At 41.9% G+C, this 20,524-nt stretch overlaps 1 protein-coding gene across 1 annotated transcript in view; it reads left to right on the top strand.

The window, feature by feature from the left end:
* The window catches only part of LOC124716890 (alpha-actinin, sarcomeric), a 498,216-nt gene that overhangs the window by 407,269 nt on the left and 70,423 nt on the right, over nt 1-20,524 (top strand). Inside the window, exon 2 of the mRNA XM_047243442.1 lies at nt 13,112-13,346. Within this exon, the coding sequence (XP_047099398.1) occupies nt 13,112-13,346 (235 nt within the window). The remainder of the gene's footprint in view (nt 1-13,111; nt 13,347-20,524) is intronic.

Genomic DNA, 20,524 nt, shown 5'->3' with positions numbered 1-20,524 from the left:
ATCGCATGACGCAACGACATGGTGGTCACTCCTTGCGTCAGGTGGCGTATCGGTTGTAGCCGACGAGTTAAGTGACCTTCGATAAAACACCGAGAACGCCATCGGTTTCTTCATCGTGATGCCGTGCACCGCAGTTGCAAGTTTATGAACTAGACTGGCTCCAGTTGTACGCGAACTGCCAATGATGCAACAGAGCTTACCTAATGTTAGAGCCGTGTTTCACATCTCTGTTGTTTACCGGAACGCTTGGCGTGCATTTACAGTGGTTGGCACTAGAATCGGAGCGCCAAGGCTTTCTAAACGAGGCGTTCAGGAGGTTTAGGGTGGGGAGGATCCGGGAGATGGGCCAATTCGACCGATTCTGAGGAGAGGAGTTGGTGGTTGCGGGCTTTCTCCGACCGTCAGGTGCGCGGTGAATTGGCGGTGGCCCATTTCTCTGGTCGTGCCTCTGTCAGCGGCGAGAGCGAACGTAATGGCGCGCTGAAAACTCCCAGAGTATGTGCGACATGCCATTCCTGAAATCCAAAGATTTCGCTCGTTGCTGCCAAAGAATGTCGATGCTGTCTAGCTACAGAGTCGAAAGTAGACACACTTCCTTCAAAATACTTTTACCGTGGCGGGAGACAGTGTTATTCAGTGCTTCATTCTTGTTAGTTTGAATCAGTGAAAAATACCTCACTACTGTTGTTGGACTGTCAAGATGCTACCGTTTAATCTACCTTAAGTAAAATCAATTTAAGGCCCAAGTATGTACTTTCCATTTGAGAAATCGGGAAGCCACTCCGGAATAGCGGTTGTCTGGTCAGCGGTTGAACTAGAACAACGCGTAAGACACCAAGTTGAAAGATTCCATGAAGAATAATCTCCTTAGAAAACTGGATGGTTCACAATGTGGTTGTTAAGTAGAAACAATTCTGATTTTGCAGTGGCATTGCGTTATTCCACTGCAGAGTACGCCTCTCCCAGTTGGTATTTCACACATTCGAAAATGTTTCTTTTTTCCATTTCAAACTCTTATCAGTATGGACACGTAAAAACCTCTAATTTACCACGGTAGTTATTATTTCCTCAACATGTACCACATTTATCATTTATGTGGTACATCTGGATGTGCAGAAGTAAATAAGTAGTTTCTATTTATAGAGGGTCTATACAAGGGCAGTGCACTTGAGAACAATATTATGGAAATGGAAGAGGATGTAGATGAAGATGAAATGGGAGATACGATACTGCGTGAAGAGTTAACTACTGACGGCCTTGGGAGAGCCAGTCCTGACAAAACTCTACCATCTGGTGAGCAAGATGTATGAGACAGGCGAAATACCCTCAGACTTCAAGAATAATATAATAATTCCAATCCCAAAGAAAGCAGGTGCTGACAGATGTGAAAATTACCGAACAATCAGTTTAATAAGTCACGGGTGCAAAGTACTAACGCGAATTCTTTACAGACGAATGGAAAACTGGTAGAAGCCGACCTCGGGCAAGATCAGTTTGGATTCCGTAGAAATATTGGAACCCGTGAGGCAATACTGACCCTACGACTTATCTTAGAAGCTAGATTAAAGAAAGGCAAACCTACGTTTCTAGCATTTGAAGACATAGGGAAAGCTTTTGACAGTGTTGACTGGAATACTCATTCAAATTCTAAAGGTGCCAGGGGTAAAATACCGGGAGCGAAAGGCTATTTACAATTTGTACAGAAACCAAATGGCAGTTATAAGTGTCGAGGGGCATGAAAGGGAAGCAGTGGTTGGGAAGGGAGTGAGATAGGGTTGTAGCCTCTCCTCGATGTTATTCAATCTGTATATTGAGCAAGCAGTAAAGGAAACGAAAGAAAAGTTCGGAGTAGGTACTAAAATCCATGGAGAAGAAGTAAAAACTTTGAGGTTCGCCGATGAAATTGTAATTCTGTCAGAGACAGCAAAGGGCCTGGAAGAGCAGTTGAACGGAATGGACAGTGTCTTGAAAGGAGGGTACAAGATGGACATCAACAAAAGCAAAACGAGGATAATGGAATGTAGTGGAATTAAATCGGGTGATGCTGAGGGAATTAGATTAGGAAATGAGACACTTAAAGTAGTAAAGGAGTTTTGCTATTTGGGAGCAAAATAACTGATGATGGTCGAAGTAGAGAGGATATAAAATGTAGACTGGCAATGGCAAGGGAAGCGTTTCTGAAGAAGAGGAATTTGTTAACATCGAGTATAGATTTAAATGTCAGGAAGTCGTTTCTGAAAGTATTTGTATGGAGTGTAGCCATGTATGGAAGTGAAACGTGGACGATAAATAGTTTGGACAAGAAGAGAATAGAAGCTTTCGAAATGTGGTGCTACAGAAGAATGCTGAAGATTAGATGGATAGATCATATAACTAATGAGGAGGTATTGAATAGGATTGGGGAGAAGAAAAGTTTGTGGAACAACTTGACTAGAAGAAAGGATCGATTGGTATGACATGTTCTGAGGCATCTAGGGATCACCAGTTTAGTATTGGAGGGCAGCGTGGAGGGTAAAAATTGTAGATGGAGACCAAGAGATGAATACACTAAACAGATTCAGAAGGATGTAGGTTGCAGTAGGTACTGGTAGATGAAGAAACTTGCACAGGATAGAGTACTATGGAGAGCTGCATCAAACCAGTCTCAGGACTGAAGACCACAACAACAACAACATTTGAAATTGAGAGTACGACCATTCACGGAAAACAGTTCAATAATATTCTATTCAGTTACAGTATTTTGTTGGCACAGGACTAGCGAATTCGGTTAAAAAATGCACAATTTGTTGGGGGACATCCAGGAATGCCCCCACTTTAGTCATTCATGAAGTTCGAGAGGTGGCGGCGCGAGACATAGCCTTTAAAACTGCGTCTGTAACGAAGTGCGTTCTAAGTAGAAAGCTGTCATTGAGTTTCTTCGGGTGGAAAACCTGAGCATCGTATATATTCACAGGCGCTTGTGGAATGTCTACAGAGACCCGGCTCTGAACAAAAGCACGGTGATTCGTTGGGCAAGGCGTCTCTCACCATCGCAACTCTCACTTGTCCCGCCTCCCGCGTACCGGCCGGCCGCACACCGCTGTAACTCCTGGAACGTGAGGACACTCTCATTCGAGGTGATAGACGGATCACAAACACCTCGTTGCAAAGCTGGACGTCTCTGTTGGTGGTGCTGATACACTCGTCCACCAGTTGGGGTACTCAGAGGTGTGTGTCTGCTAGGGTCCTCTCCGTCTGATGGAAAACCATGAAGAACAATGAGTGTGGCACAATGAAAACTGCACATAGCGGGAAACAGGCAGGTTATTGATGGAGCAAAACGTCGGCCAGTGGAGTGGTACCATGTGATCATACACGCCCTCCCAGTAAGGTGGCGCGAGGCCATCCCATTGAACGGACATTACGTCCAAAAATAGTGTTTCGTAACCAAGAGAGTGGAGAATAATGACGTGTACTGGAATCCTGAGTAAAAATGAACCTCCTTTCAGAACGAAGTGTGTTGCACTGTCCATTGAACACCTCTAGTGTGTGTATATTTCAGAAAAAATAAAAGATAAAGAGAAAAAAAACACACTGAGGATGCCACACTTGTGATGAAACATACCTGGGGATTAAACAAAACAAAAATTGCGATCTTGCAAGAAGGCGGACCTTCTTTAACTCATTATTTTTTGCTAGCACGGGAACAGAGCTTAAGATACAGTTCTCATAGTTGTCATTGATAATACTGCCATTTCTGTGCCTGTGTGTATAAAGTGACTTTTTTTTAATATGAAAATTTATATATGTGTTTGGGGAGAGAGAGAGAGAGAGAGAGAGAGAGAGAGAGAGAGAGAGAGAGAGAGAGAGAGAGATTTTTGATTGAGATTTTTACTTTGTCGTAACTGGTACCTGAATTTTGGTTGCTGCCTCCTTGAATGATCACATTCTGGACCAGTTAGTGACTTATTACAATTTGGAGGAAGTTATTGTTCTTTAAGGTTTAAAATACGACTCTGTTAGTTACTTGGCCATATTGCGGATAGCTTTGAGCCCAAGTTTTCGTAGCTTTTCATACCTAAGGGACCACTGTTGTAAGTAAATAAGACCAAACAGCAATCTGCTTTTCGTGAGAAAGGGAGATTGCTTAGCACGCAAACTTCCTTCAAATTACACGTCCTGCTACATCAAAATTCGTCAGTGCAATTCAGCACCATGCTATTGTACAAGAACATAACCCAGTTACTGTAATTAAGAAATTATGAGAGGTTGTTACTTATTGAATGAATGCATTTCTTTTCCAGTATTTTAGTTAACTTTGTACACTTACTTTCGATTGATAGACAGCAACGACAATAAAGTTTACCTTCTTTTCCAAAAACAAGGTATTTATATTCTTCACTTCCAGAAAATTTGTATACATAAATGTTTGGCAACTCTACACATACTTTACTCGGTTTTATCACTAAAATATCAATTTTCATTAAATGTAACAATACGTTCTGAGCGACGGCCTAGCAACTCGTCCTCTTTCCACAAGATACAGATTAACAGTTCTCTTTTTTTATAAATAATTTTTTTTTTTTAAGTCCATACTCAAAGATTCACAACTACTATAGTTGCGGGGATTGCGCGTTAAAGATTTTCTTGCTGTCCAGCTGCGCTTCAGTTCACTTCAAGTACTTTTTGAATCAAATTTACATTTACGGTATTTACATGCATTACTGAGCTTCTCAGAATAAAATCAGACACAAATTAGTTAAAAAAAAGGGCAGTGCGGCTCACATAACATTACAGGTGGAGAACTCGCATTGCTCCGTTAAACTTGGCAGGTATGTTGAAAGGAATATTACATAATTTTAAGGTTAGGGTCTCATGGAATGTTGTCGTGATGTGAAGGTAAGTGTTTGCAAAGTTAAAATCTGAGACGATAAGGAAGGACAGATTCATAGATTCGGCACGATGGCGGAAGTCTTCGCTGGACCGAAACTAGCAAACATGAGCAACTGGAAAAATAGTATTATGTAATTAAAGGTGATAGCTGAAATTCGCATGCGGTATCAAAATCTGTGTGAAGTGCGAAAACTGTGTAACTGCCCGTGCAGAGAAAGTGCAGCCACTGTGTGAAGCAAAGTATAGCTTGGTTACCGCTGTCGTGTACCGTGGCTGATCGTTAATCATCGTCTGCACTGGCGCCTTCCAGACTTCTTGCGAGCCTTTTGCTTTCCCTCACTGGCGCCGGGAAGAACTTTCCTATAAGCCACCAAAATGAAAGCCGATTTGAAAATATTGTTATATAGAGTAGTTAACTTCAGCTCGCGTAGTAAGATGCACACATCCTCCATGTGCTGAACTCTTCAAAGTAATTGGCATTTGACGTTTATAAAGTTCGGAACTGAGAAAAGCCATCTCGCTGGAAAAACTCGCTTTACAGTTGTGGTGGTGGTGGTGGTGGTGGTGGTGGTGGTCTTGTACAAGTCTCATCATCTCCCAATAACTAGAGCATCGTTCATCCATTTATATAAGCAGCAGGATTTTGGAATATGTATTAGGTTCCAACATTATGAACTACCTCTGAGAAAACGCTCTGTTGACACAAAGTCAACATGGATTTAGAAGACATCGTTCTTGTGAAACACAACTAGCTCTTTACTCGCACTTCGTGTTGAGTGCTATCGACAAAGGATTTCAAATTGATTCCGTATTTATGGATTTCCGGAACGCAATTGAGACCGTACCACACAAGCGGCTCTGAGCACTATGGGACTTAACATCTATGGTCATCAGTCCCCTAGAACTTAGAACTACTGAAACCTAACTAACCTAAGGACATTAAGGACATCACACAACACCCAGTCATCACGAGACAGAGAAAATCCCTGACCCCGACGGGAATCGAACCCGGGAACCCGGGCGCGGGAAGCGAGAACGCTACCGCACGATTTGCGGACACAAGCGGCTTGTAGTGAAACTGCGTGCCCATGGAATATCGTCTCAGTTATGTGACTGGGTTCGTGATTTCCAGTCAGAGGGGTCACAGTTCGTAGTAATTGACGGAAAGTCATTGAGTAAAACAGAAACGATTTCTGGCGTTCCCCAAAGTAGTGTTATAGGCCCTTTACTGTTCCTTATCTATACAAACGATTTGGAAGCAAATCTGAGCAGCCGTCTTTGGTTGTTTGCAGATGACGCTGTCAGTTTATCGACTAGTAAATTCATCAGAAGATAAAAACAAATTTCAAAACGATTTAGAAAATATGTATGTATATATGTACAGTGCGAAAATTGGCAGTTGACTCTAGATAAAGAGAAATGTGAGGTCATCCACGTGAGTGCTAGAACGAATCCGTTAAACTTCGGTTACACGATAAATCACTAATCTAAAAGCCGTAAATTCAACTAAATACCTAGGCATAACAATTACGAACAACTTAAATTGGAAAGAACACACAGAAAATGTTTTGGGTAAGGCTAACCAAAGACTGTGTTTTATTGGCAGGATACTTAGGAAATGTGTCAGATCCACTAAGGAGACTGCCTACACTACGCTTGTCCACCGTCTTTCAGAATACCGCTGCGCTTTGTGGGATCCTTACCAGGTACGATTGACGGAGTACATCGAGAAAATTCAAAGAAGGGCAGTACGTTTTGTATTATAGCAGAATAGGGAAGAGTGTGTCGCTGAAATGATACACGATTTGGGATGGACATCATTAAAAGAGAGGCGTTTTTCGTTGCGGAGGAATCTTCTCATGAAATTCCAATCACCTCCGAATGCGAAAATATTTTGTTGACTTCGACCTACATAGGAAGAAACGATCACCATTATAAAATAAGGGAAGTGAGAGCTCGTACGGATAGATATAGGTATTCGTTCTATCCACGTGCTATCCGAGATTGGAATAATAGAGAATTGTGAAGGTGCTTCGATGAACCCTCTGCCAGGCACTTAAGTGTGATATGCAGAGTATCCATGTAGATTTGGACCTGTTTACTGTAGCGACACCTTGGTCGGCCTCTGTAATTTTTACCGCCTACACCTCCTTCCATTACGAAATTAGGTAGTCCTTGATGCCTCAGGATGTGTGCTATCAACTAATCCCTTCTTTTAGTCAGATTGGGCTATAAATTTCTTTTTAATTTTTTCTCAATTTGGTTTCGTCATTCGATCCCTCCCCCTACTCTTCTGTAGCACTACATTTCGAAACGCCTTTTGAAACTTCCTGGCAGATTGAAACTGTGTGCTAGACTGGAACGCCAACTTTTTTGCCGTTCGTGGACAAATCCTCTACCATCAGCCCCGATAAACACAGATTTAACCTGACAGGAAATTTCAAATCAGGAAAACTTCACTGCAGAGGAAAATTACGAGGGTGAGTCAAATGAAAACCTTAAATTTCTAATAACAAATCGAAATTTCGCGCCGTTATCCTGTAAGTTGGTAAGCGTGCTACAAACAGCGTGCAGAATGGCTTGTAGGTAGTAGCATAGTGCAGATGCACACTTACTGTCGAAGCATCAGTATAAAGATGGCCGCCCCACTTGTGACTTGCACCAGGGAAGAACAGCGTTCTGTTATTCGGTTTTTGCGTAGTGAAGGTGTGAAACCTATTGCAATTCATCGACGAATGAAGGTTCAGTAAGGTGATTCATGTTTGTCACAGCAGCGAGTCTACGAATGGAGTAGGAAGTTCGCAAATGGTGTGACTTCAGTGGAAGATGCTCCTCGTCCAGGTCAGGCACAACGAGTTGTGACTCCACAGAACATTGCAGCAGTTGAAGCCATAGTGAAGGAAAACCGCCGAGTGACACTGAATGACATTGCAGATTGTTTACAGATTAGTCATGGGTCAGCACACCACATTGTGCACGATGTGCTCCAGTTTCACAAAGTGTCTGGAAGATGGGTGCCACGGCAGCTGACTCCTGAAATGAGAGAACGACGTGTTGATGCTTGTGAAGAATTTCTTCGGCGCTTTGAACGAGAAGGTGATGGCTTCCTTGCAAGAATCGTTACTGGGAACGAAACCTACGTTCGCTTCCACCAACCGGAAACGAAGAGAGCGAGCAAGGGATGGCGCCATTTCTCATCACCAAAACCAAATAAGTTTCGAACAGAACCATCAGCAGGGAAGGTTATGCTGACACTGTTTTGGGACGAAAAAGGCGTCATTTTGGAGCATTACATGCCTAGAGGGACCGCTGTCACCAGTGCATCATACACAGATCTCCTAAAAATCATCTGCGGCCTGCAATCACATCAAAGCAACATGGATTGCTGTCAGCAGGTGTCCTTTTGCAACATGACAATGCAAGGTCCCACACTGCCCGTACAACAGTTGCAACAATCACAGACCCGCATTTTGAGTGTATTCCTCAGCCACCATACTCACCAGACCTTGCCCCAAGTGATTTCCATATGGTTGGACCACTCAAAGACGCAATGGGAGGAAGACGTTCCGTTCTGATGAAGAGGTACGCCATTGGTGCATGAGTGGTTGCGCGGACTACCAAAAGCATTTTTTTTTTCTAAAGGAATATATGCACTTTGTAAGCGCAGGACGACTTGCATTGAGCGTGGGTGAGATTATGTTGAAAAGTGATACAACTTTGTACCACTTCTGCACAATAAATAATATTTAAAAAAATATTTAAGGTTTTCATTTGACTCGCCCTCATAATTTTGAAACAATTTGTATTCTTTCTGACGTTTAAGTAGTTTCCTAAATTTCTCATGAATTCCTTACGTTGCTTTTTTTACACCAGAAAACAGGTGTTGCTGGCCAAGATAAGTGTACTAGTATTAAACATAAGCCTTAATTTGAGGATGCAATCTATGAGAATGTACGGTTTGAGCACATTTTGTACGGTATTGGCACATAGGCTGTGGCAAAACCTGAACAGAAGATAATCGAAGCATATGAGACGTGGTACTACAGAAGAATGTTGAAAATTAGATGAAATGATAAGATACAGAATGAGGAGGTTCTTCGCAGAATCGACAAGAAAAGGATACGGTTATACTGTGTTACACGCACATAGACAGAGCGAAAATACGGGACGACAGCTTCACGGAGCATTTAGTTTGGACAGCACTAACTTGCAATGATGTGAGCAGTTGCAGTCTAGACGTAAAAAGAGACAAGGTTAACAGACGACTGACTGTCATTAATACCTTCAGGGGCTTCAGTACTCAACAATACGGTGAAGTCCGTGCAGTTTGCTTTTCCGTCACACATAGCCCAATAGAAAAATTACCCTGTGTTTAGCTTAAGAATTTTCATCACTCTTGTTTGTAATTAGAATTCTATGCTAGGTGAGAACGAGAGTATTTTTTGTTTTCCGTCTGGTCAGCTAAGAAGTGTGCGGTATTGGCAAAGTCTTGTCGAATATTGTGTCACTCAGTTTAAAAATTAAATGACATTCGAAGCTGTAGTGTTTCTCTGCTCGTCTCTTTTGACGTCTGTAGTGCAACTCCTCACATCATTGCGGGTTAGTTGGACCAACTGACTGACCAGTGCTGTCAAAGTTAAATGCGCCGCTAAAGTTGTTGTCCCACATTATCGTTCAGTCTTGCGATTGTACTTGACTGTTCGGGAAACAGCTTGGCTTCCGCTCCACGCGAAAGGAAATCCGATGAGATTCCTGCAAACACGAAAGAGGACGTAATGTTTACATCAGGTTTATTCTACATCTACATCCATACTCTGAAAACGGCCGTGAGGAGCATGGCAGAGGGTACGTTCTGTTGTTCCAGTTATTAGGGTTTCTTTCTGTTCCATTCGCATATGGAGCTCGAGAAGAATGATGGTTTGAATGCCTTTGTGCGTGCAGTAATTATTCTAATCTTATCCTCACGATTCCTATGTGAGCGATACGTAGGGGATTGTAGTACATACCTAGAGTAATCATTTAAAGCAGGTTCTTGAAACACTGTTAATAGACTTTCTCGGGATAGTTTACGCCTGTCAAAGAGCCTATCACATCAATTCCTTCAGTATCTCTGTGACGGGTTAAACAAACCTGTGACCATTCGTGCCGCCCTTCTCTGTATACGTTCAATATCCCCTTTTTGTTCTCTGTGGTACGTGTCCCACACACTTGAGCAATATTCTAGAAGCGGTGGCACGAGTGATATCCAAGGAATCTCTTTTGTAGCCTGATTGCACTTCCCCAGTATTCTACCAATAAACCGAAGTCTACCACATGCTTTACCCAAGACTGAACCTATGTGATCATTCCATGTGATGTCCCTACCAAGTGCTACACCCAGGTATTTGTATGAGTCGGCGAGTCCAACAATGACTAATTGATATCATAGTCATAGGATACTATGTTTTTTTCGTTTTGTGAAGTGCAAAGTTTTACATTTAGAACAAGTTGGCAAGTGGCAATCTCTGCACCACGTTGAAATTTTATTAAGATCTGGCTGAATATTTATGCAGCTTCTCTCAGATAGTACTTCATTATAGGTACTTCATTATAGATACTTCATTATAGATAACTGCATCACCTGCGAAAAGCCTGACTTTTTACTGTTAATGTTGTCTGCAAGGTGATCAATATACAACACGAACACACTTCCCTGGTGCTCATCCGAAGTTACTTCTACATCTGCCGATGACTCCATCCAAGATAACGTGCTGTGTCCTCCTTACCAAAAAGTCCTCAATCCGAAATTCACTTGATACCATATGATCGTACTTTTGACAATAAGCATAGGTGCGGCTTTTCGGAAATCAAGAAACACTACATCTACCTGGTTGCCTTGATCCAATAGCTTCCAGTATGTCATTTGAGAAAAATGCGAGTTGGATTTCACATGATCGATGTTTTCGAAGTCGATGTTGGTTGGCACTGAGAAGGTCATTCTGTTAAAGAGACCTCATTATTTTGGAGCTCAGATTATGTTCTAAGATTCTACAACAGACCAGTGTCAAGGATACTGGACGGTAGTTTTGTGGATCACTTCACTTCTTGTAGACAGTTGTGACCTATGCCATTTTCAGAGAACTGGACACGGTTTTATGTTCGAGGGATCTACGGTATAGTTCGAATAGGCGCTAACTCAGCCACAAATTCAATATAGGTAGAATCTGTCAGGGATTCCATAAGGTCCCGGGGCTTTGTTCAATTTTAACGATTTCAGCTCTTTCTCAACACCACTGACCCTCATACTTAATTCATTCATCTTTTCAATGGTACCAGGATTAAATTGGGTCAATTCTCTAAGGTTTTCCTTTGTAAAGAAACATTTGAAAACACAGGTAAGCATTTCAGCGTTTGCTTTGCTACCCTCAATTTTCAGTTCTTGTCTCGTTCGCAAGGGACTGGACACTAGTTTTGATGCCACTAACAGCCTTTACATACGAATTTCTTAGGAGTTTGGGAAATGTCGTTTGACAATATTCTGCTACGGTAGTCATTGAAGGCATTACGCATTCCCCACTTGATAGCCAAGCGCAGTTCGTGCAGCACCTCTCTATTTATAGCTCTACGCTTCGTTTTACACCTATTGTGCAGTAATCTCCGTTTCTGTAGAGGCTTCTTTAAAGTGACTGTATACCACGGAATTGTTCTACTGGGTACATGTCTATCCAGTGCGTGCTCAACTATTCTTTTACAAGGTGCGTCCCATAAGCAATGCGACCAAATTCATAAAAAATCATTTATTGAATATATTCGTACAAATAATCAAAAATTTTCAAAATAGCACCCTCGTGCGTCGATACACTTCTGGAGGCGGTGTTTCCATTCCTGGAAGGCATCCTGGAAGGCATCCTGGAATCCTTTAGAGCTGATGTAACATGCGCCTGGACGCTTTCAATCATGTCCCAATGTTTTCCTTTCATGACTCCTTTTAACTGAGGAAACAAAAACAGTCAGTGGGAGCCAGGTCAGGACTGTAGGGAGGCTGGGAAACCAATGGGGTCTTAGTCCTGGCCAGGAAGTCGTTAACAATGAAGGCGCTGTGACTCGGCGCGTTGTCGTGCTGAACTTTCCACGTGTCCTTGATGTCGCTTCGGCAGCGCGAGACCCTCCTTTTCAGACTTTGGAGCACTTCCAAGTAGAAAGCTAAATTCACTGTAGTCCCGGTAGGTACGAATTCGTGGTGGACAATGCCTCTGACGTCAAAGAAGACAATGAGCATGGTTTTGATCCTGGACCTTCTTGGGACGGGGCGAGGATGGGGTGTGCCACTCTGAACTGTGCCTTTTTGTTCCAGGGTCGTACTCAAAAATCCACGACTCATCACCAGTGATAACTGAGTTTAAAAAATGAGGATCATTTTCACACATTTCCAACATTCTCGGCACCAAAGCACTGGCATGTGCTTGTGTTCGTCGGTCAGCACTTTTGGGACGAGTTTGGCACACACCTTTCTCATGTTCAAATCGTCAGTCACAATGCGGCAAACGGTTGTTTTTGGCATGTTTAGAGTTTGTGCTATCAATTGAAGGCTCAGCCGTCTGTCAGAGTTCAAACAATCTCTCACACGCGTCACATTTTCGTAGACTCGTGCGGTTGATGGCTGTCCACTGCGAGGTTCGTCGGTGATATCTCGGCCCTCCGTGAACGACTTGTGCCATCGGAAAACTTGTGATTTGGACAAGCAATTAGTCCTAATGGCATGCTGAAGTAATGGAAACGTTCCGGTGGCGGACTTCCGAAGTTTAACGCAAAATTTGATAGCGTACCGCTGCTCTACAGAATGATCCATTGTGCCGTGTTACATAAACTCAAAACAGGGTTGACGGAAACGCCACGTCCTGACTCTCCAGCAGCACGCAGCCGAATGAGACAAAGAGCGTTTTGAAGCTAACACCCCCTCCACTTAGCTCAGCCGCTTATAACACGCGCTGGTGTACCGTTGCGTCAGAAAAAAAAATTGGTCGCATTACTTATGGAACGCACTCTGTAAACTTGAGCCAGAGTTCCACTATTCTAATGATGATCGCTATACTTGTCACTAGATAGTGTATGTACTACAAGCGTGTGGGATATGAGCAGAATCGCTGACCAGCTGAGTGGATACTTTCCTTGTTAGTGTATATGCTTTATTGCAGTGGTGCTACGCCATGTTGTTTTGTGTGGAGGCTGACGCTAATTTTTTGCCCTTCCATCTTTGCAGACGTTCACTGCGTGGTGCAACTCGCACCTGCGAAAGGCCGGCACTTCCATCGAGAACATCGATGAGGACTTCCGCAACGGGCTGAAGCTGATGCTGCTGCTCGAAGTCATCTCGGGGGAGACGCTTCCCAAGCCGGACCGCGGCAAGATGCGCTTCCACAAGATCGCCAACGTCAACAAGGCGCTCGACTTCATCGCCAGCAAGGGCGTCAAGCTCGTCTCCATCGGAGCTGAGGGTACGTCTTGGCACTGAACGTTGTACAGGCGAACGAGGCCTCACAGACATAAATTTGCTTAAATTACACTTAAAGGAATGTGGCGTCATCCTTTTGGTACCAGCCGAGGGTAAGTTCTTCGTCGTCCAACTGGTTCACAAATTCCCGAAAGATAAAAATCGCGAAATGGAATGGAATGAACGTATTATACCTTGTTCGTGGGGAAATAAAGCTGGGAATCACGAAAGGTACTTGAAGTGACCGCCCTCGACTTGAAAACAGCTGAACACGACGCTGAAGATTCTCGAATGTTGCTTCCTGAACTGCCTGGATTTCACGGCTGATGTTCTCTCGTAAATCTTCCAAGTTGTGTGGTTTGTTTCTATAGATCTTTTCTTTTAGGCCACCCCAGAAGAAAAAAAAGTCAGGTGGTGTAATCTGCTGCTGAAAAATGATTGGACCTCAGCCATGCTCACTCTGGCGCCACCCTGTTGGTACCAGCCGAGAGTACTTCATCGACCAACTGGTCGAAACATTTCGATGTAAACTGCGCTTTTCATGGAAGACTCGGGGGGGGGGGGGATATTGGAATATTGGTCCGATCATGCGACGCCATGATATTGCACAGAACACACCAGTCTTCTGTGAATGTGTCCATGTGGATTTTCATTACAATCAAGGATTGTTTAGTGAGTATCCCTAGCATCTCTTCCCCCCGCCCGGAGTCAATGACATTAATACATGGTTACTCAGAAGTAACAATATGAAAAAGGCATTTCCCGCCGTTTCGTTTTTGAACGCAAGAAGGGCTGTGACATTACAGGGCTATTCATATGTATCTCCGGTCTTTAAGAAGACTACTGTGCTAATACCAAAAGACATGCAGGAAACACACACTTTGGCAGATAAACCATCTCTCTCTCTCGCTCAGTTGGTAGAGCACTTGCCCGCGAAAGGCAAAGGTTCCGAGTTCGAGTCTCGGTCTGCACACGGTTTTAATCTGCCAGGAAGTTTCATATCAATGCACACTCCGCTGCAGAGTGAAAATCTCTTTCTGGAAACATCCCCCAGGCTGTGGCTAAGCCATGTCTCCGCAATATCCTTTCTCCCAGGAGTGCTAGTTCTGCGAGGTATGTAGGAGAGCTTCTGTGAAGTTTGGAAGGTAGGAGACGAGGTACTGGCGGAATTAAAGCTGTGAGGACAGGTCTTGTGTCGTGCTTGGGTAGCTCAGTTGGTAGAGCACTTGCTCACGAAAGGCAAAGGTCCCGAGTTCGAGTCTCGGTGCGGCATACAGTTTTAATCTGCCAGGAAGTTTCATACCATCTTTCTAAGTTTCTAACTCAGATTACATGTCAGAATAAGGGAGCATGCAGTTCATTGACAGGAATTGTCGAAGAAGACGCGATTGCAACGTGCTTTGGAAGTCTGTTCATTGGGTTGCCTATCTGCAGGCGCAGTTGAATTCGGTGCGATTATGCGGAACGGAATGTTAGCGATGAAACTTGAAGACAGCACAACTTACAGGTGCAAGGTGAAATTGTAGAATTCTGTAGCAATAACATGCAACATATTACCACTTTATCTCTGATGACCTGTTTAGGAACATAATATGTTACATTATACATCTCAGTGGTAGTGAAAGGGTTAACTAGGCAATTTGAAGCATATAAAGGGCTCGCCATTCTGTAGGTAGACGGCAGAGTGACACGGACTGCTGTGGATGCGAGTGCAGTAGTGCCATTTCACTGGCCTGCTACAGTCTCACCTTGTGCTATTGTTTTCTCATTGTTGAGTTTGCCACCTCGTCTTTGACAAATGCAGCGTATTCGCTGCCGGTGTCTCGTTAGTACCGGCTGTTTAAATTAGTCTGTGTAAGTGAGGGCTATATTTTCTTCATAGGAGTGTTAAAATTTGTTTTTAAGTGCTTCCTTAAATATTATAAAAAAAGGTATGTAAATTTCGTTGAAACTTTGATCGATCTCCCGGAAGCCCAGGGTTCAGCGGAACACAGATTAACAAACACTGGCCGAAGAGAAGGTTCAAGTGGCTCTCAGCACTATGGGACTCAACTTCTGAGGTCATTAGTCCCCTAGAACTTAGAACTACTTAAATCTAACTAACCTAAGGACATCACACACATCCATGCCCGAGGCAGGATTCGAACCTATGACCATAGCGGTCTCGCGGTTCCAGACTGCAGCACCTAGAACCGCACAGCCACTTCGGCCAGCCGAAGAGAAGAATTTCGGTCCTAGGATCATGGTGCATGAATATACACTCCCTGACAAAGATTTACATAAGTCTGAGTAATACTCGTGCACTTAGGAGCCCGTACAAAGTTATAAAGGTAGTCCACCCTGGGAATCGAGAATAAGACCATCTTCGACAGTTGTCACTATCGATACTGGCAAGATATCAAAATATCCTAGGTAAATGGCAGTATCTCTTGAGTGCATTGACTTAGAAGTTTAAATATTTTGCACCAAAAAAGACTTAGTATGTGACGTAAATTTCAGCTTCATACTGAGTAATAAGGGTCTAAAAGGTTACAGACAGACAGCTAACAATATGATGCTGTAAGGTTTCAGTTTTAACTGATTGAGATATGGAACGCTGAAGATGAAATACATTTAATGTATTCGCAGTTCTGAACATTGTGAGCTATCAGCTGTATAATGGAGTGACGACAATGAAACTTTGTGCCGGACCGGGACTCGAACTCAGATTTCCCGCTTATCTCGAGCGGTCGCCTTACCATTTGGCTATCTGAGTAAGATTCACAGCCAGTGGAAAACTTCTATGTTGTTCTAGACAATTGGTTGACAAAATATGGAAATTTGGGCATGGCCGTAAGATGTGCCTGGTTAGCCAAATTGTAAGGCGACTGCTTGTGTGATAAACGGAAAATCTGGGTTCGAACCCCATCAGACACAAATTTTCATTGTGTCATTCCAGTATACAGCTGACCGTTGTCCATATTTGCAACTGGTGAATTCATTTAATGTATTTCATAACGGCTGTAGTTGGCACAGTGCTTGTTCCTTGAGAGATGTGTGCATGTCCGAAGGAACCTTGCATCGTAAATCGGAATAACACAGGTGCTACAATATTGTATGTACCGTACCTAAAAATGAAGTTGCCAGAAGAGGAGATGGAAACGAAATGTAACTTCACTGGTTGAGGTGGTATGTGATGTAACTTTCATTTTTTGTAATGAATGAAGTAACAAAGAAGATATTGTGTTGCAGGTGTGGCCAATATATTGTGGCGATTTGTTATGGAAGTCAGATTGGTTGTGTTCATTATAATATGAATTGCAGTCAAATTTGAATTCTATTTAATCATAATGATACAGTGTAGTTCCACAGACAGTCTGGAACCGCGCGACCACTACGGTCGCAGGTTCGAATCCTGCCTCGGGCGTGGATGTGTGTGATGTCCTTAGATTAAGTTAGGTTTAAGTTCTAGGGAACTGATGACCTCAGAAGTTAAGTCTCATAGAGCCATTTGAACCCTTTTTTTTTTTTTTTAGTGCCACAGCCGTTGAAGTGCACCTTGCCCTGAATGCAATTCACTGCTGCAGCAGTTCAGCTTGGTTTGTCCGATTTATTTCGGTAGAAGTTTTTAGACGTGGATGTGCTTATCACTTAGCTGTGGAGGAATAGGTTCACTGGACAGCAGTGCTACTTCTGGATAGTAGTAGTAGTAGTAGTAGTGGTAGTAGTAGTAGTAATAATAATAATAAAAAAAAACCATGTGGAGGCCCGGGAAAAGAATAGGCCTCCGGTATGTTCTGCCAGTCGTAAAAGGCAACGAAAAGAACAAACCACTAATAGGGCTAACCCCCCTTTTAGTGTGATTAGTTGGTTCAGGACAGAACTAAAGAAGCCTCGGACAAGCGCCGTCATGGTCGGGGACGACGCTTGAACCCTATGCCCGCCCACAATGGTAACGACACTGCTAGCCAACTGGAAAATAATTCAAATCCAAATAGAGGTGTTTTGCAGGATATGCTCCCTACAACCTCCCTAGAAGGGAAACGAAGACAGAGAGAGGATGAGATGGTCAGATGAAGTTTACCGCCACCTCATGTTCTGTTATTACCAAGCAACAAACTTAGGAACCAACACAACTGGATACAGATCACAAGTATACACAACATTTATTACCAGGTACCCAGAATTAAAATTTTTAACAGAACAACGACTAGCTGATCAGATCCGTGTAATAATCAAAAATAACAGGATACCCCAGTCAGAACTAGAAAACATCAAACAACAAGTACAACAAATACTAGAACAAAATAATGTACAATCAGAAGAAGAAGAAAATACAGTAATGGACTGAAACATCCCAGAGCAAACAAACAAAGAACAACAAGCATCAATTAAACAATCAGAGGAAAATGAACAGCCACCAGAACAAGCACAAATAGAACACGAAGTGACACACATGTTAGATATAGAAGAAAAATTTCAGCTGACATATATGGAATACAAAGACATGAATACAGACATTAGACCATTCTTGCACAGACCACCAAATAACCCACAAGTCAAAACAACAATAACAACTACCAACACAATCATACACAACAAAATAAATGAAAATACAACTATGGAAGAGTCACAACTACTGGTTTATGTAGGAGCACCCACTACACTAAATATACACACTAGGCAGAGATCAGAACCAACCAACACACAGAAGAAACCCACAAAACCAGCATGGCAACACAGGCTACAGATCAGAATAGAAAAACTGAGGAAAGACATCGGACAGCTAACACAATTTATAAGAAATGAAATATCAGACAAAAAACGAAAAAGGTTAGGTAAAATCTCACAACAAGAAGCGATAGAGCAATTGGATGAAAAGAAGCAGAAATTACAAGCATTGGCCAAATGACTTAGAAAATACAAAAAAAGTGAAAATAGAAGGAAACAAAACCAAACATTCAACACAAACCAAAACAGATTTTGCCAGACAATAGATAACACACACATTAAAATAGACAATCCACCAAACATAACAGACATGGAACACTTCTGGAGCAACATATGGTCAAACCCGGCACAACATAACGGGCATGCACGGTGGATACAAGCAGAAACAGATACGTACAAGATGATACCACAAATGCCTGAAGTGATAATTTTGCAACATGAAGTCACGCAAGCAATTAATTCTACTCACAATTGGAAAGCCCCTGGAAAAGATAAAATAGCAAATTTCTGGCTAAAGAAATTCACCTCAACACATTCACATCTAACTAAATTATTTAACAGTTACATTGCAGACCCATACACATTCCCTGATACACTTGCACATGGAATAACTTATCTGAAACCTAAAGATCAAGCAGACACAGCAAACCCAGCTAAATATCGCCCCATAACATGCCTACCAACAATCTACAAAATATTAACTTCAGTCATTACACAGAAATTAATGACACATACAACACAGAACAAAATTATAAATGAAGAACAAAAAGGCTGTTTCAAAGGAGCACGAGGATGTAAAGAGCAACTGATAATAGATACAGAGGTGACATATCAAGCTAAAACTAAACAAAGGTCGCTACACTATGCATACATTGATTACCAAAAAGCTTTTGATAGTGTTCCCCACTCATGGTTACTACAAATATTGGAAATATACAAAGTAGATCCTAAATTGATACAGTTCCTAAACATAGTAATGAAAAATTGGAAAACCATGCTTAATATCCAAACAAATTCAAATAATATCGCATCACAGCCAATACAGATTAAGTGTGGAATATACCAAGGAGACTCATTAAGTCCTTTCTGGTTCTGCCTTGCTCTGAACCCACTATCCAACATGCTAAATAATACAAATTATGGATACAATATTACTGGAACATACCCACACAAAATTACACATTTGCTATACATGGATGATCTAAAACTACTGGCAGCAACAAATCAACAACTCAACCAATTACTAAAGATAACAGAAGTATTCAGCAATGATATAAATATGGCTTTTGGAACAGACAAATGTAAGAAAAATGGCATAGTCAAGGGAAACCACACTAAACAAGAAGATTACATATTGGATAACCACAGCGACTGCATAGAAGTGATGGAAAAAGCAGATGCCTATAAATATCTAGGATACAGACAAAAAATAGGAATAGGTAATACAAATATTAAAGAAGAACTAAAAGAAAAATATTGACAAAGACTAACAAAAATACTGAAAACAGAATTGACAGCAAGAAACAAGACAAAAGCTATAAATACTTATGCTATACCAATATTGACCTACTCATTTGGAGTAGTGAAATGGAGTAACACAGACCTAGAAGCACTATGCCACAAATATAGAATACATCACATGCATTCAGCAACTGAAAGATTCACATTAAGCAGAAAGGAAGGAGGAAGGGGATTTATCGATATAAAAAACCTACATTATGGTCAGGTAGACAATTTAAGAAAATTCTTTCTAGAACGAGCAGAAACTAGCAAAATAACCAAAGCAATCACTCATATAAATACATCGGCTACACCACTGCAATTTCATAACCACTTCTACAACCCTTTAGATAACATAACATCAACAGATACGAAGAAAGTAAATTGGAAAAAGAAAACACTACATGGCAAGCGCCCGTATCATCTAACACAGCCACACATCGATCAAGACGCATCCAACACGTGGCTAAGAAAAGGCAATATATACAGTGAGACGGAAGGATTCATGATTGCAATACAGGATCAAACAATAAACACCAGATATTACAGCAAGCGTATTATTAAAGATCCCAATACCACAACAGATAAATGCAGACTTTGCAAACAACAAATAGAAACAGTAGATCACATCACAAGCGGATCTACAATACTAGCAAATACAGAATACACCATAAGACATGACAATGTAGCAAAAATAATACATCAACAGCTTGCCTTACAACATAAACTTATAAAACATGTTCCCACATACAAGTATGCACCACAAAATGTGCTGGAGAATGATGAATACAAATTATGCTGGAACAGAACCATTATAACAGGTAAAACAACACCACATAACAAACCTGACATCATACTCACCAATAAAAAGAAGAAATTAACACAACTAATCGATATATCCATACCCAATACAACAAATATACAAAAGAAAACAGGAGAAAAAATTGAAAAATACGTCCAACTGGCTGAGGA

Source organism: Schistocerca piceifrons, chromosome 9 (genome assembly GCF_021461385.2).
Source record: "Schistocerca piceifrons isolate TAMUIC-IGC-003096 chromosome 9, iqSchPice1.1, whole genome shotgun sequence".
Taxonomy (NCBI): domain Eukaryota; kingdom Metazoa; phylum Arthropoda; class Insecta; order Orthoptera; family Acrididae; genus Schistocerca; species Schistocerca piceifrons.
The sequence above is the reverse complement of the archived record's forward strand: the minus strand, read 5'-3'. Positions and strand labels throughout refer to the sequence as shown.